A 16,249-nucleotide genomic window follows, 5' to 3' on the forward strand; every position below is an offset into this window, starting at 1 on the left:
TTGCAGACTGATTTGAATTCCATGCTCTAGACGTCACAATTTTAAAAATAAATTCTCACTTACTTTCTTTTTCATTTTGCTTCTAGTTCCAACTTTTGGTGTAAAGCTCACTGTGATATCTGACGATACTGGCATCAAAACATTTGTTTCGACAGAACTGTATTCAGATTCGGCTCTTTTACAGGATATAGAGAAACAGCTCAAATTTTTTAACATGACTGTCCACGGATAAGAAACTTTGGCTGTAAATAAAAATATATTAAGCTTATAATAAATAATTTAAATGTAACAATATGAACAATCATCAATACCGCAGTCCAAAATATCGACAGGAAATTTAACCGGTAGACCGTAAATGCAGTATGACAGCAAACTTTGTTTCAAACTGGACGTTTTTAGCGTTGTATTAGGTAACCTAAAAATCAATAATTAAAGTTTTATTACGAATGGTTTTAAAAGCCGCAATATAAAAACCACAATCGAACCTAATAACGAGTACATCTTCGCCTTGAACGTTTCTATCATTAGCGACATGTTGACGAATAGCTTCACTCACAGAATCGTAGTTGACGGCAGAGACTGATTTCGTAGGAAAATATACACAAATCATCTCTATTTCTAAATACAACGCCACATTCTTCCATTCGAAGTAGTTCTTGATGAAAGCGTTCAAATAGTTGGTCTCGTTTGAAGAGTGCGGCTTTTCGTTGGATATCTGTAAATTTTAAGTGTTCAGGAAAGCAAATTAAATATGAAATTGACAAAAGCACTGAATTTCTAATAGATAAGAACATGATCTTACTGCTTGTTTATCTTTAGTATTTTCTATGTTTGATTGAGACGTTACTTGCGTCGATCCATGAATGTAGTCTTTTTCTCGATCTGAACTCGAATGACCTAAAGATAATCGGCTCAAATTTCTACTACTTCCGCTGATACGATTCTAGAAATGTTATCACAAATGTCTTCAGTTAGAAATATTAGTCAAATATCTAATACAACAATTATTAGATTGCTATTTAGTAATCTAAATATGCAGAGATTATATAACTAACAAAGCTTCAAACATAAATTATTGGATTAGGATCGCATCCATTGAAAAATCAACATATGATACAACCTATCATGCAATACTAAATTATTAACTAAAAACACACACATTGCATTTAAAAGATGTAATTACCACGATCTCTTCCAGTGATCTTCTGCTTTGACGTTTGACCAGATTTGAAGGCGGCGTCCCGACGGCAAACACATTTTGACCATCTAACAAAAAAAATATAACATTGAAACTCATATTCATTGACAGACTAAGCACAAATCATTCGCGCTGCAAATTAACATAAATTTAACAACCCACAAAGTGGTGTAGCAATGCGAATCTCACCAGCTTTGCTTTTATCTGGCTGAACATGAAGAACATTTTCGTAGAAATATGTCAGCCATCGGCAAAATAAAGGATCCATGATGAACGAGCACTCTTCTAGTTTTAGCGTGGCGAAAGTTGGATAGGTTTCGATTGTCGATAACTGAAGCACGGCTTTTAAATAAGGAGCGCTGCAACAATAAATTAGGCCTTAGACACTAATAAATAACGATTTATACTATAAAATAACATTTACCTCACTGCATTTATACTCTCTGGCGCTGACAGTATCCACACCTGTTTAGGATCAGTGCTATCTCCAAATTCTAGAGCATTAAATCAGACAGATGATTATTATGTAATGTTTTATAATATACAAAATGCCTCTTTTAACAACCTCTTAACGAATCAATCGCAAAAATCTTTAATCCATTTAAAACAACCCGATAAGTCTTGACACTCGGCAGATAGACACAGCGGATGGATAGTCCTTCAAAGTTGATGTCCAAATGCAGCATTTCTGTTGAGTAAATAAAATTATTTATGGTTATTGAGATTTTAATTTAAGCTAAGGAACAGGAATTAAAAATATAACCTTCATCACCAAAAGCATCATCCAAAAGTGTAGTGTTTAATAAGACGTTTAGTTCTTTCGGTTGCGAATCAGTCGACTTTTCGTTTTTTTCACTCAACACTCTCGACCGTGGATATATTCCGTTAATCATATGATAAAGAGTGATGAGTTTTGGCATTGTTAAGCAGACAGTGATATTATCTAAAATATATAAGATAATAAAATAATTTTCAGCGACATAAATGAGTATTAGGAATTTTGATCTGCATTTTAACCCTCGGTTGGTTGTTGTCCTCCATGTTCTGTTTTTAAATAATGTTTTGTAACTAAATAACAAGTTTCAAAGGTTTTTTAATCATTTATTTTAATTTCTTTGTATATTATGGGTTTTCATGTATAAACATTTAAAGTTTGAAGAAATTTATAAACGAAATATGGTGCATTTTTTGCACACTACATGTGTAGAATTAGTAAAAATTCAAAAATAGGTGTTATTGAAGGTACAAATTAAATGGAGGACATCTCGTGTTTTAAAAGTGGGCGCGACCAACCAAGGTTTAAATAGTCTCATAAATTTCAATGTTGATAAGCTGATTGATTCCGTTCTGATTATATTTACCCATATTGAAATTATAATCCATTTTCAGCGTCGACCCACTTGAAGACCAATAATCTGGTAAAAGCAAATACTTTGCGGAAACGTGAAAGTTACATTGGGTGACAAACGGCATGTTGATATTGTTTGTGTGTTTGGCTGCGTCAGAGTTATTCATGTTCTAAATTACAATTTAACGTTACATTTAATACAGTTTCTTATAAAAACATTTCAGTTTGGAAGAAGACTATTCAAACTTAATATTTATTATGTTATCGTATTAATCCTTTCCCGGTCATGACCGAGTTAACTTGGATGTTTGTATTTTATGAATTCTCATCTCAAATTAGCATAGCCTTTTTTTGTTAAATATTAAATTTGTACGAATATTTTTAAATGATGCATATTTTTATATCAGTGGGTCCGTACAATAACTCTTTGAGTAATTTATAAACAAGTACTGTGACCGGGAAGTGGTTAAAGAGTAGAAAAGGCAAATAAACAACGAATACTCTCCTTATTCAACTAACAAGTTGTTCTAAGCCCTGATTATGATTTTAATTTGTTTTTATAACCTAAAATTACCTTAAATAGATATACAACTGACAAAATTCCACAAGAATGGTTACAGTTAACATTTATTTTTTTAAGAAAAAAAACGACTGGTTGTGATGATTATAGATGGATCAGTTTAACGAGTCATACATTTAAAGTACTTCCCCAAATCAGACATTTGTGCAAAAGTATAATTAGCGATTCACAATTTGGATTCAGAGGGGGATCAGGAATAAGAAAAGCATTGTTCTGTATGAATATACTCTTTTGAAGATGTATGGAATTCAAGAAAAAAATATATGTCTGCTTCTTTGATATCGAAAAAGCATTTGATAGAGTGCAACATAATAAATTGATAGTAATAGATGGAAGAGATATTATTCTCCTGAAAAACTTTTACTGGAATCATCTGCTATAGTAAGGTATTTTTCTAATTTATTTAAGTATTTTTCCCGGAAGGAAAAATGAGAAATAAACCTGTTTTCCAGCTATTTCACAACAGAGCTTTTTTGTACCGTAAAGTGGCAAAATTAGCCTTCTGCGAGTAATAACGGAGAGTAAAATAGAAGACAAACGGTGGCTAGTAAGAAAGAGGTTCTATTGGTTTCGGAACATCAGAAAATGGATAGGACAAAATAAGAAATTCACGTGGGCTGTGAAGAGTTCCTGCCCGTGGTAGTCCTCTACGTCTGAATACAGATGCAGCACGAGAAAAAGAATTACATATTAATAAGACCGTAATATACTTAAAATGTAGTAAATCCATTATCTATCGTTACTATTATTTATTCCGTTAAGATGTAGATGTTTTGTTACTATGTAAATTTTTAAGTTTCTACTGATATTATTTTATTGAAACAGTCTTCATCCAAGTCGACATATGTACATTAAATCTGGTAGTGCCATAAATACAATTGTTTTAAAAGAACATAACTTGCAGTGTAAATTTAATATTTTTTTGCTATTGCCAACAATTGAAGAGATTCAAGACGAAACTAGAACACAATAATCCAATGTTATGTATTTATGACACTACTAATATTTATTTTAGTAACCTTAAGAAGCAGCTGTTTATGCACAAGGTATCCCTGCAAATCGCACACTTCCAAATTAATATATTTGTAGCACGAGTCCAACATGACAGCGGGAGGATCAGGCAGCTGACACGTCACATAAGTCAGTCTATTTGGGTAAGTGGGCATATTGACGCTCATCTTTACAGAACTCGTGTTCAATAATATCGAAGGCATGTTTTTTAATTTTTCAAAATATGCTACACTTTGGCTGTTTGTGGTGGTCGACGATATTTTCTAAAATATATGCAATTTTTATTAATCACAAAATGTTAAAATATATGTATTTTGTATTATCATCACCAACCCGACGGTTCACTAAATTGGCACCGGAATTTTGACATTCAACACTGCTGGGCAGTTTAACTGGTGAATAGTGATCCCACATTGATATATGAATTTTTGGCTCCATAAAAGAGACTTTTATGTTGATCTTTGGTATGTGCTCCATGAAGGCGTCGTAATCGTCGGTTGTCGGCTGCGGAAGATCCTGCCGTTTAGTTACTGAAATAAAAATCTATAATGTAAAATATGTACATATAATTAAAATTTAATGTAAAATATGTAGATATAATAAAATTTTCTATTTCAATGCAAAACTTTTGTTTTATTGTTGCCACAAAGATAACATAAATTACATTTAAATTAATTTTCTCCAAAATTAAAATTACGTATTCTCTCAATGGTTATTTAACTCGCGCTATGTTAAACTATCGTTTATCTTCGATGGATTATATAGAACTCCTTACATAATAAAAAAGGAATATTTATATTTTATATAATATATTTGTTTAATAAAAATTTCAAAAACTAGTTGTTGCAAAATTGTTTTATTAAGCAAATAAAATTAAAATATCCAAATAGTTATATATTAAGCTTATTTTTTGTATATCAAGTACAGATTAATTTAAACACTTGTTGTGATGAGAATTTTTAAATCATAACATAGATACTTACATGGCTTTTGGGTACTATAAGGCACATAATCATAACTGTCGACTGCATTTTTCATTAATGACAATCTGTGAATCAAACCCGAACATATGTAAAAATTTGCTGGGCCCACTACCAAGCTCACGGTAAGATCTTCTTTGAAATTGCTAGAAATTAATTACAATCGTTGAATTAATCATAACTTAAATAACCATATCAAATTGAGTTGCACAAAACACATACCTGTACTCTAAATCGGTATAATTTGCATTGCTGTCTTTGTGTTCCTCGGGAACAGTCAGGTGATAAGTATACTCCATAGCGAACGCGTTGCAAATGTTAAGCATCTTCTCTTCGGCCATGTTTTCTATGATGAGACTCGAATCGTATTCAATAGGCCATTCTTTAAGCTCAATGTCTCGACAGACAGACGATTCGATGTAGAATTTTCGATCAGCGTTCTGAAATGATGTCAGTGTGAAACTCGCCGCTACTTCAAAGGTTCAATTCGGATTAAACTTAAAATACCTGAGAGCCTACGTCCAGAATTCCACAGGTGCACGAGTATTCTGGATACAAAATGATGCTTCGAAATCCTCCTCTGAAACAGAATCTGTTCAGGCCGTGCGACGAAGACTCGCACATCACCGATTTAAGTTCCAACGAGCAAACACTGGCATAGCGAAACTTTCTATGATTACCGCCGTACATACCACTGCCGTCTGGAGTGTAATCGGGAATCTGATTTTTAAATAATCAATATAAATAGGGAGTATATATTTATAAAGTTGTTATATTATTATACAAAAGGGATTTAAGACGTAACATTATAATAAAAATTCACCTTAAACGAAAACGTGACTGTCTCAAAGTTGACACTAAAGAGAAGAATAGGATTGGCATTCAACGACGCGTCTTGCTCTTCTTCACTATATCCTAATGGAAACGGCTGCACAAACGACCACATCCATCCTGACCACGATTCATTATAATCCGAAGAAGCTGTGTAAATTATGAAAAAAATTTAGCTAACCAGTGATTGAGGATTTTATAAAAATAATCAAGTTTCAATACTCACCAGAAACGTTTGAGCTATCATGTATCGGACTTGATACTTTAGAAGATGCATGACGACCATCGAAACTAGCATCACTATTCTCATAAACTGATAGTCGCTTCTGTTTTAGTGCAATCAATAGATTAATTATACGGAGAATCATCGGGATTTGTTGATAAGAAAAATTAAATTCTAATCTGAAATTTAAACATATGTATATAAGAACGATTATACGAAATCGGTATATTCTGGTAATTTCACTCACTTTGGACTAGTGATCTGTATCCTTGTGTGCTTTGGCCTCTTATTTAACATTCCTCCGTAAAAACTGTCCACGCTAAAATAACAATAAAAGAATTTAAGTTATATTAAATACACATTTTATACAAATATATTGAGTACTTAAAATTTTTTTTTATATTTAATACTCAACATTTTAGTTTACTTACCGAAATTCAACTTCGCTTTTATATAGCAAAGGTTCTAGATATGTTTCAATTTTACCGGCTGCGTTTCGCTTATCCAAACAAAGAGTTATATCACTGAGATTTATAAGTTTTCTTATATGCAAATCATCAGGAGTGATTTCTGCAAAAAAAATATGTAAATTAAGCATTGTTTAAATTGAATCATAAGAATTTAATCCTATTAATTCGGAATAAAATTTCATGTGAAGTCACCTAATGAGTCAATTATACATAGCGCTAATTACTTATACCTATACAATTTATTTATGATCTTCGACACACGCCTAGGAAACAATACGAATTGTCTTTTATTATTATTGGAAAACAACCACAATGGTTTTGCTTATAAGGGGCACATTAATATATACTATTATCTAATAAATTAATACCACTACACTTACCAGCAAACTTAGGTACCCAATTTCCATCGACGTTGTCTAAATAAAACTGTTTTATGTTAACAGAAACGACTATGTCTTCTTCTACATATTTTAGAATCACATTGTTGCAACGAAACGATATATTTGTGACAATTCTGTTAACCAAAGATTGTATGTAGCCAGATGGCGCTTCCATTTCACTTCTTTAAGTAAAAAATCATATTATTATTCAGTTTGATTGTTAAAATTGTATACTAATATAAAAACTTACTTGTTTTTATTGCTTTTTCCAACATCTCTAGGTTTATATGTGCCGTCTATTAATTTGAGTACGCATTCTGTAATAGACAAACAATATTTTTAATATGGAAAATGCAAATTTACATGGGACAATTAACTTTTTTGAATAGAATCGTTTATTTAAATAGATAACTGGTGCGTTAATCAGTCTACTTTAAATATGTTTGAATATTATGTACATTTTAGCCTCTGTAGCGGTTTATGTATAAATAAATAAAATTAGTGCAGTTCCAATTTAACACTAAAACAAACAACTTTGTCCAAAGATTGACACCTTTTAATAAATAATGCAATACCTATTGTATTAATCGTAATGACAATCGGCTCCGATACTATCTTCATCCATGGTACTTGTATGATCAGTTCGTATATGTAGCCTGACAGCAATGTGAAAGGCAGGTTTAGTTCTTCTTGTATAGCATCCGGTCGCAGCTCTAAATTGTGTAATGACACGCTCCCACTCCATAATGACAGCTACAACCGATTTAAATCGTTCGTGTTATTATCGCTAAAGAACTACAAGGCCGAAATGGTGATAACGTTACCTGTATGTCATTCGCTTTGAAATCTTTAATGTATTTGTCGACATAACTCAGCAAAATTGGCGTTATATACGATTCAAAGTTTCTAAACATTGTGTGATGTTGACGATTCAAACTATTTAGAGCAACATTTTATACGAAAACGATGCATCGTTAACTGACAAGCTTTATCAATCGCCACAAACGTCATTCGGGATCACGTTTGGTCGTAAGAGTTATTTTATTGACTATGCTTTTTTCCCCCATTTTTATTAAAATAATATGTATTCAATACCAAATTAATGGCAATAAAACAGTTAAATACAACACCATAAATATGTCAATAAACACACTAACTGTTTTTTTAATATATTTGGAATTTTCCTGTTTTTACTTAAAAAATCCAAAATTAAAATTTAATCCAAAAAAACTATCTTAAAATAATTAATTAATCCAAGGAAAAATTATAATATTAAAAGAAATTTAGATACATATATCTAATAAAGCCTATATTTTTTTTACTTAGACAAGTTATTATTATATGTACATTAATAAAACTCAAAATACATTTCGAATTAAAATCCCATGATATAATATTTAAAATCTTGATTTACAGGATAAAAATGTGTATAGAATCAAAATCAGAATCCTTTACGCATAATCAGTTTACTATCTGTTTTTATGCTGATTATGTTTTATAATTATTTTTTGCTATAGAATATGTACATTCATTTATAGTATATTGTTGTACAGGGCAAAAATGTCAATGTATGTCAAAAATCAATGTTTCTACATAAAATAATCGAGGCTATGCTTTAAATTTTAGGGAAGTATCACATCATACAATATTAAAATGTTTTATTTTGTAAACTAAAACCTAAATGTCGAGATATGCCTTTTTGTGGCCGCACGTTTATTTTTTAAATAGAAAATTATTTTTATTATTTATATAGATATAAGTTTTGGTTAATAACTTATAAATTATTATTTTTATTAGCATACATGTACCGAATTTTAACAAACAACAGGGCAATTTTGTCTAATCAATATTTATTGTAATTGGTGAAGTTTGATTATAAAATTCCATTCAATACTATTACCCAAACTATCCATAAATATTTGTTTGAATTCAAACGAATTCCTAATTAATTTAAGCATGTGCCACGGATTTTTTGCCTTAGTGCGTGAATAATTTTTTCACGGTATTTTTAAATTAACTTAACATGATTTAATTTTCGTAATAAATTAATTTTTCTAGGAGAATTGTAAGCATCAGTATTCGAAATTGCCGTTGACCGGAGTGAAGACGATTGTTGGTTTTGTAAAGGGTCTGAGTTTGTTTTTAACCTTTTATACTCACCTTTTATGAGAAAAAATGAATGTGGATTAAAATGGTCCGAACAGATGACACTTCTCTCGGATGGCTTCCATGAAGGATATTTTCCGCAATTTTGGTTCTAAAGGAAATCTAAAAAACGTTAAAATATTACTAACCCTTATATGCGATAAAAATATTTACTAATGAAATATATTATTTTTATCATTCGAAACTCGAAGAATGGAATGCGCAGCCCTAGTTGGCACGTGTAGAATGATGTGTTTTGCACGCGGCATTCCGGCACGCGGAGACGACACCACCAACCAGGTGTTCAGGGTCAATAATCTAGAAACTAACAGAAATTTGCACTTATAGGCCTCTCTATAATGTTTTATTACTCTATGGTTGAAAAGAAGCGGGAAGCGGGATCATATAGGCCTCTCTATAATATTTTATTACTCTATGGTTGAAAATATGCGCGCGCGCAGGGTGCGGTGCGCATGCGACACGTGTAAGGTCGGTGCATTCCCACCCCCGCGGTCACAGCGGCGCACAGTGTACGATTTTACCAATCTAGTTAGACAAAAATCAGAATAAGACGTATAGGATTTTAAATTTATTTATTTTATTTATTTAGGTAACCTAACCTAACCTAACAGGTTACCCATGCGCCACGATGGTCGAAAACAATAATTGTATTATCTAATACAGAAAAAATGTATATATACATAATTATAATAATACTTAAATATAATAAAACAATACAAAAAATCATAAAATATCAAAATTAAATGACGAACTGGACCAGCTCCTCATAGCTAACATTAAACAAGACAATGTGTAATGCCAGCGTATTAAGGAGCCAGATGGCCACAGCCAAAGGCGAGTCGGAAAGTGCGGACGTCCTAGCTCCAACGGCCATCAAAAGAGAAGCCAAAACTGGAATTCCTCGTAAATAGCTGGATTGGCGACAGCATCTTTCAGTAATTTGAAAAAATTCTTAGCGACATGCAACTTTCTGCGAGAACTCATAAGAACGGATAATAACCAAATGTCCTTTTGTAAAGGTAGCTAAATAAATTGAAATTTTTCCACTATAAGGGAATATTTGGCTATTCGGGGATTCCAAATTATAGATCCCGATTCAAGAAAGCTACGAACTAAGGTGTCATAGAGGTAGCGAATAACTGACGGATCGTCAAAGTGAAAGGCATTCCTCATAACAAAGCCGAGCATATTGGAATATTTATCACAGACGTCGTGTATGTGTAGAGAGAACCTCCACTTGCTCTCAAAATAGATTCCGAGATCTGTAGTGGAAGTTTCTCTAGTCAAAATGTTACCACCGAGATGGTAGAAATATACTGCTGGCGAACGGGATCGAGAAAATGACACAGTATAGCACTTTCCGACACTAAAGGGCAGACGGTTAATGGAAGCCCATCTCCATAGAGAGTCTAAATCATTCTATGGAGAGAAATAGTCCGCAACATATCGAATGCATTTATACAATTTTTAAATCATTTGCGTATAGAAGAAAACTTGAATTTGTAACTGCTGTATTTATGTCATTAATAAATAACACAAAAAGCCTAGGTTGGATCCTTTAGGAACCCCCGAAGGGGTGAAATATTATTTCGACAATCGGTCGCCAAAGGTAACAAACTGTCTACGATCGCCTAAATAACTCGAGAATAACCGAGTTAAATCATCCGAGCAACCGAGGATCGACAATTTTTTTAATAATAGCTCATGACAAACTTTGTCAAAGGCCTTCTCAAAATCTGTATACACGACGTCTACTTGAATTCCCGCATCGAGAGAAGTTGTCACCGTTTTGGTAAACGACAGAAGGTTAAATAGCCTCAAATGACAATTTAGATATGTGGCAGCAAATAAAACACAAGTTTGTTAATTCTACTAAATTTATTTGGATTTTAACCAAGTTTTTATGTGTGACCTAATCTGACCTTCCTAGTTTCTTTGTTTTTGCCCTTTAAAGCCTCTTCAGACATTTGTCCTATTGGTATGACAGAATGTCTTATTATTTCTGCTCCGTGTATTAGGATCTTATGCAATGTAGTAGCTGGCATATTATACCACGGGTAAAGGATGAGATATAAGCCTCGTGTTTCCAAACAAATTGCTTAAATTTGTCCGGGTCAATTTCATAGTCAGATGCTACGACTGCAAGAATAGTACCGAGACGATAAATTTAATTTTCTTCGATACCGGTGATACGAGCCGTTGCTTTAAAATCGTGAAAAAACGCCCTTGCGGTGTTCCCATCGTTGCTCTCGTACCAACACCTGGTTTAACTTTATCTATTATGAGACCGACTTCTTTGAATTTACCCTTTATTTCATCCTTCTTAAAAAAATCTTTATTTTTCTCTGATCTAACTTGCCACTCAGCTATTTCCATTCAGTAAGTAATATTTAATAAGCATTCCATTGTGCGGATATAAGCATGCAGGCTAGATATTCCTAATCGGTATATATTTCCGTCAGGCTTTCTCACGGTTGTGGTCGAATTCATTTCCTTGGATGTAGCTTCGCAGATGAATTATCTTTGGCTGGACTTATTCTTTTTTATAAATAAATTTTATTATTCTGCAGAAGATGGAAGTGGGTTTTCCCATACGATATTATTATTCGAATCATCAGTAACAAGTCTTAATGGCACTAACGAAATCACAAACATATATTCATCTGTATCGTTTAGATTTTCAAATGGCTGCTTGTATAAGTTGTGCCCGAGGAACCGTCACATCCCCTCAACAATACTTCTCCGAGAATATTTTGCATATTCTTGTTGCAGATGTATCTGTCATAGTGAATTTATCGACAGGAGGGTAGCTCTGCTCTTTCACTTTTATTAGTTTATCGTAACATGGGTATATACGGAATCCTCTTTTTTTTGACTCCTGTTGAATACTTTTGTACATCTGCACAGTGAAATTGTTTGCAATAAATAAAGCCAACGATTCTTCCGAGGTATAAGGCCGTAGTTCTTTTTTCACGCTAATTCGTCTCCGATCTTTTTTATAACCAGTAGCTCGTCTTGGTGAAGCTATAGATACTTCCTGCATTAAATTAGCAGCGTCTTGTTTCCACTGGTTCGCACACTTGTGCAGCAAAAGACAGCTGTGCATCGTTATATTCTTCTAATAAATGTTGAACTTTGCGCTTTTTCGTTTTTGTGCAACTATCTTCAAAACTCTTTTTCGGTCTACCAATACTGGAACTTGGTTTCGGGGACTTTTCGCATTCTTTTTTCAGAAAGTTCCTTAAGGGCTTCTCCCGATCTTGTGTAAGGAGCAAATCAACAAATATTGACTTTACAAACATAATAACTTTGTTTAATCTGCCTTTGGACGGGATAGAACGCCAAAAGTCAAATAATGACTTTCATGGAATTTGGGCACATATAAAGAAACAAATTAAAAATCTTTAGAATCGCACAAAATAATTATGATCTTAAAAAACTATAATGATGCGGGAATACATTGCCTTGACTCAACTTGACTACATACTTTAAGACTATCCAAAGTTAATTTTTGTGATTTATTTGTTGTTTTGAAAATGGTATATTTTAAGACAGTATTCCTAGGTATTCACGATTATTTTGGTGGATTAAAATGCAATGATAAATTGATAATTACCTCTAGTTGAAGAATCCATCACTAAAAAGTACTTAAATCACACAAAACACAGTAATATTAAGAAAAAGCAATATTTGAACATTATAATTTAAGACTTAAGTTTCCCTCGATTAGTCGTATGTGCGGCGTATGAAGCGACGCCTGTGCGTACTTGTTGAACTGGCGTCGGCGTCGGCGCGAAACATCATCAGACGTCATTAAGTGTTCCGCGAATTCGCGATCTACATTATCGCCGTCCTGCATCATGGAGGTGTTCACAGATGAAGAAATTGAAAAGCTAATCGATTTAGTATCTCAGCATCCTTGTTTATTTGATTGCAAGAAAATAAATTTTAAGGCATTGTTATTAAAAGACAATGCATGGAATCAAATCGCGGAAGAACTAAATAAAACCAGTAAGTACTAATTCTTTTTTTTATTTCTAGTCTGTATAAATTATTGTATACGATTGATGATATTGTTTTGCCAAGATACTTCGCCTATTTGGGAAGAAAAATATTTTTTTAATTTGTCGCGAACCCATAAGCCTTCAATATTTGCAAAACCACTTGTACTCGCCATTCTAATCATATTATTAGTTGGTACTTCTTCATTACGAGGATAGAATGGAATTTGCTTGTTTTCAAGATAACCATCTCTTAATATATTGTGCAAGCAACAGACAACTACTATTAAGTCATCACAAGTGTTGGGCAAAATCGCTATAGGTGTATAAAAAATTGAAAATTTGAGATAATAATCCGAAATCGTTTTCTGTCACATAATGAGCACAACATAGCCTGTAGTTAAAAATGCCTTTTTGGTTGTCATGTGACGCAATTCTTCGAGAATATGGCTTCATAATGTACGTGTCTAAAGCAAAAGCCTCGTCTCCAATTAAGAAATGAGGCAAAATATCATTTTTTCCAGGTAGTTTTTTGGTTCGTTACCATTTCTGACTTTAAATATGTTGCTGTCTCCTTATCCATACGACCCTACATCAATTGCAATACATTTATAATTGTCATCAACGATTGCTAATGATACTATAGAGAAGTAATTTTTATAGTTAAAGAATAGAGATCCACTGTGCTGCGGTGATTTTATACGGATATGCTTTTAGTCAATGCTGCCAATACAAGTTGGCATATTCCTTTTTCCCAAAATTCTTTTTCAATATTCTTAAACTCATTTTTTGTAGGAGACATAGCAATCGGAGCAAGTTTTAGTCGAAGTAATTGTAATACTTGTTTTACTATTCTTGATATATACGACTTTGACATACAATATTGAAACTTTCTCCTGGAAAAATAATACATTTATAGTTTATAATTTTCATTGCAGTTGAAAGCTGTAAAAAGCAGTGGAAAACCATTCGGGATGGCTATACTCGTTTTAAACGCAAAAATAAACATCCTATTGGATCAGCAGCTCTAAAAAATAGCCGTTCAAAATGGCAGATCTACAGAAAATTGACTTTCTTGGATATTGCTTCTCAAGAGAAACCAACCACCAGTAACCAGGATGTATCTCCCCTCGTCCAGGATTCTGAATCAGCTGAAGAGTCCAAAATAAACACAGCTGGAGAGTCCGAAGAGCCAGCCCAGGATAACCAGAACGAGGAATATCGTATGCCTTTATCATCTCCTGCCGAAAACCCGCAGCAGTTAAAAAAACAGAAACGCGATGATGATAGAGATGAGGAACTTCAATATCTACAACAGGCGAGAGATGAGGTACCCGAGACGCAGCAATTGCAACTACAAAACAATGAAACAGACGATGTAAGCTGTTTTGCCAAGTACATCAAACAAGTTTTAAGAAAGCTTCCACCCAATCTTCAAATGTATGCGAAACAACAAATCTTTGGAATTTTAACCAAATTATTGTCTGTAGAAGGGATTACTGCATCAAATACTTACAATTTGACGCCATCGCCTGATGTAAGTGATCAGTCTGAATAGTCAGTTAACTGTTGATTCTCCACAGTGATAGTGAACTTTGTAAGTCTCGATGAAAACTATTGACACTACCAACTTTCACGTATTTTATATTTAAAATTTTGTGTATTTTTAATTAATGTATACCAATGTAACGAAATTTTCAGGAAATGTAAAAAACAAGTGATTTTATTAATTTCATTAATGAATAAATAAATACATATGTTTTTTTCACGATTAACTATTTTTAAACTTATAACTAATTATGATCTCAATGGTAGGTAGCTTGCTTACCGCAATGTTAAATATAATTTTTTGTCTCGATGAAAACTATTGACACTACCAACTTTCACGTATTTTATATTTAAAATTTTGTGTATTTTTAATTAATGTATACCAATGTAACGAAATTTTCAGGAAATGTAAAAAACAAGTGATTTTATTAATGTCATTAATGAATAAATAAATACATATGTTTTTTTCACGATTAACTATTTTTAAACTTATAACTAATTATGATCTCAATGGTAGGTAGCTTGCTTACCGCAATGTTAAATATAATTTTTTGTCTCGATGAAAACTATTGACACTACCAACTTTCACGTATTTTATATTTAAAATTTTGTGTATTTTTAATTAATGTATACCAATGTAACGAAATTTTCAGGAAATGTAAAAAACAAGTGATTTTATTAATGTCATTAATGAATAAATAAATACATATGTTTTTTTCACGATTAACTATTTTTAAACTTATAACTAATTATGATCTCAATGGTAGGTAGCTTGCTTACCGCAATGTTAAATATAATTTTTCTTCTGGTGATATTGTATTCCTCAGTTTTCGGAGCAAGATCATTGTAAATTAAAGAAAGTACCAAATAAAATTGTTTTTTATTTCACTGGCAATAATTTCAGAATTTTTCGTCATAATCATTCAAGTGTCTTTTTATTAAAAATTTATAAGAGCCTTCCTGGATTCTGTTACTGCATATTAGTAGGATTGGTTTTCTGCTTTTTAAGTAGTAATGGTACAATAACAAGTCTTCATCTTCTAATAAAATTTTCTGAATTATATTATTCATGATTCAAGAGAAACACTACTGCTGATTGGCAATGCTGCTGCCGCGGAGATAAGAAACAAGCACAACCGCATTTGATAACCGACAGCAATTGCTACTGCGTGTCGCATGCCGCGGAGATCGGAATCGTACCTTAAAGAATCTTGTTAGTACCAGTTTCATTAAAACTGATAAATCCGTACAAAAATCAGGACAGCAATAAAAATACGTCCAGACATAATTCATTGATCAGTAAAATTAATAATTGCTTAGAGTACGCTCGGGATAAGGATTCCGGTTTGTTATTGTGTGCGTGAACTGTGTGACTCAAAACAATTTCGCTCAGAATATTTAATTTTTTTATTTTAAAAGAAAATATATGTTTATTTAACATTCATACATCTGAGCTAAGTTGGAAATTTCAATGGACAATTAAAAATATATTATATAATCGAAGAAACCAGTC

General features: G+C 32.5%; 2 protein-coding genes across 5 annotated transcripts in view; one reads left to right on the forward strand and one right to left on the reverse strand.

Moving 5' to 3' along the window:
• Positions 1-8,052, reverse strand: part of Vps13B (vacuolar protein sorting 13B) — a 31,187-nt gene extending 23,135 nt beyond the window's left edge. For all 4 annotated transcript variants that reach the window (XM_088188435.1, XM_088188434.1, XM_088188438.1 and 1 more), the window contains exons 1-23: positions 7,846-8,052; positions 7,597-7,774; positions 7,272-7,338; positions 7,022-7,203; positions 6,603-6,741; positions 6,419-6,490; positions 6,175-6,350; positions 5,941-6,098; positions 5,625-5,837; positions 5,340-5,557; positions 5,121-5,263; positions 4,471-4,667; positions 4,146-4,400; positions 2,560-2,716; positions 1,962-2,141; positions 1,764-1,886; positions 1,623-1,692; positions 1,388-1,557; positions 1,184-1,266; positions 803-943; positions 486-715; positions 312-415; positions 64-242 (exon numbers count right to left, since the gene is read on the reverse strand). In XM_088188435.1, coding sequence (XP_088044561.1) covers positions 64-242; positions 312-415; positions 486-715; positions 803-943; positions 1,184-1,266; positions 1,388-1,557; positions 1,623-1,692; positions 1,764-1,886; positions 1,962-2,141; positions 2,560-2,716; positions 4,146-4,400; positions 4,471-4,667; positions 5,121-5,263; positions 5,340-5,557; positions 5,625-5,837; positions 5,941-6,098; positions 6,175-6,350; positions 6,419-6,490; positions 6,603-6,741; positions 7,022-7,203; positions 7,272-7,338; positions 7,597-7,774; positions 7,846-7,935 — 3,525 coding nt within the window. In that variant the 5' untranslated portion in view covers positions 7,936-8,052. The remainder of the gene's footprint in view (positions 1-63; positions 243-311; positions 416-485; positions 716-802; positions 944-1,183; positions 1,267-1,387; positions 1,558-1,622; positions 1,693-1,763; positions 1,887-1,961; positions 2,142-2,559; positions 2,717-4,145; positions 4,401-4,470; positions 4,668-5,120; positions 5,264-5,339; positions 5,558-5,624; positions 5,838-5,940; positions 6,099-6,174; positions 6,351-6,418; positions 6,491-6,602; positions 6,742-7,021; positions 7,204-7,271; positions 7,339-7,596; positions 7,775-7,845) is intronic.
• A 4,917-nt stretch (positions 8,053-12,969) lies between these two features.
• On the forward strand, positions 12,970-15,609 carry LOC148234412 (uncharacterized). Its single transcript, XM_088187898.1, has 2 exons — positions 12,970-13,198; positions 14,127-15,609. The coding sequence occupies exons 1-2, from the start codon at positions 13,048-13,050 to the stop codon at positions 14,744-14,746; spliced, it is 771 nt and encodes a 256-aa protein (XP_088044024.1). The 5' UTR covers positions 12,970-13,047; the 3' UTR covers positions 14,747-15,609.
• Positions 15,610-16,249: the final 640 nt, after the last annotated feature.

The sequence above is a fragment of the Plectrocnemia conspersa genome, unplaced genomic scaffold (assembly GCF_051122295.1).
Source record: "Plectrocnemia conspersa isolate PC_06_02 unplaced genomic scaffold, ASM5112229v1 ptg000006l, whole genome shotgun sequence".
Taxonomy (NCBI): Eukaryota; Metazoa; Arthropoda; class Insecta; order Trichoptera; family Polycentropodidae; genus Plectrocnemia; species Plectrocnemia conspersa.

Bases quoted from the DNA above. Each gene is read 5' to 3' on its own strand.
- LOC148234412 (XM_088187898.1), top strand. From the start codon at position 13,048: ATGGAGGTGTTCACAGATGAAGAAATTGAAAAGCTAATCGATTTAGTA. The intron at 13,199-14,126 runs GTAAGTACTAAT...TTTTCATTGCAG, and splicing joins GGAAGAACTAAATAAAACCA to TTGAAAGCTGTAAAAAGCAG.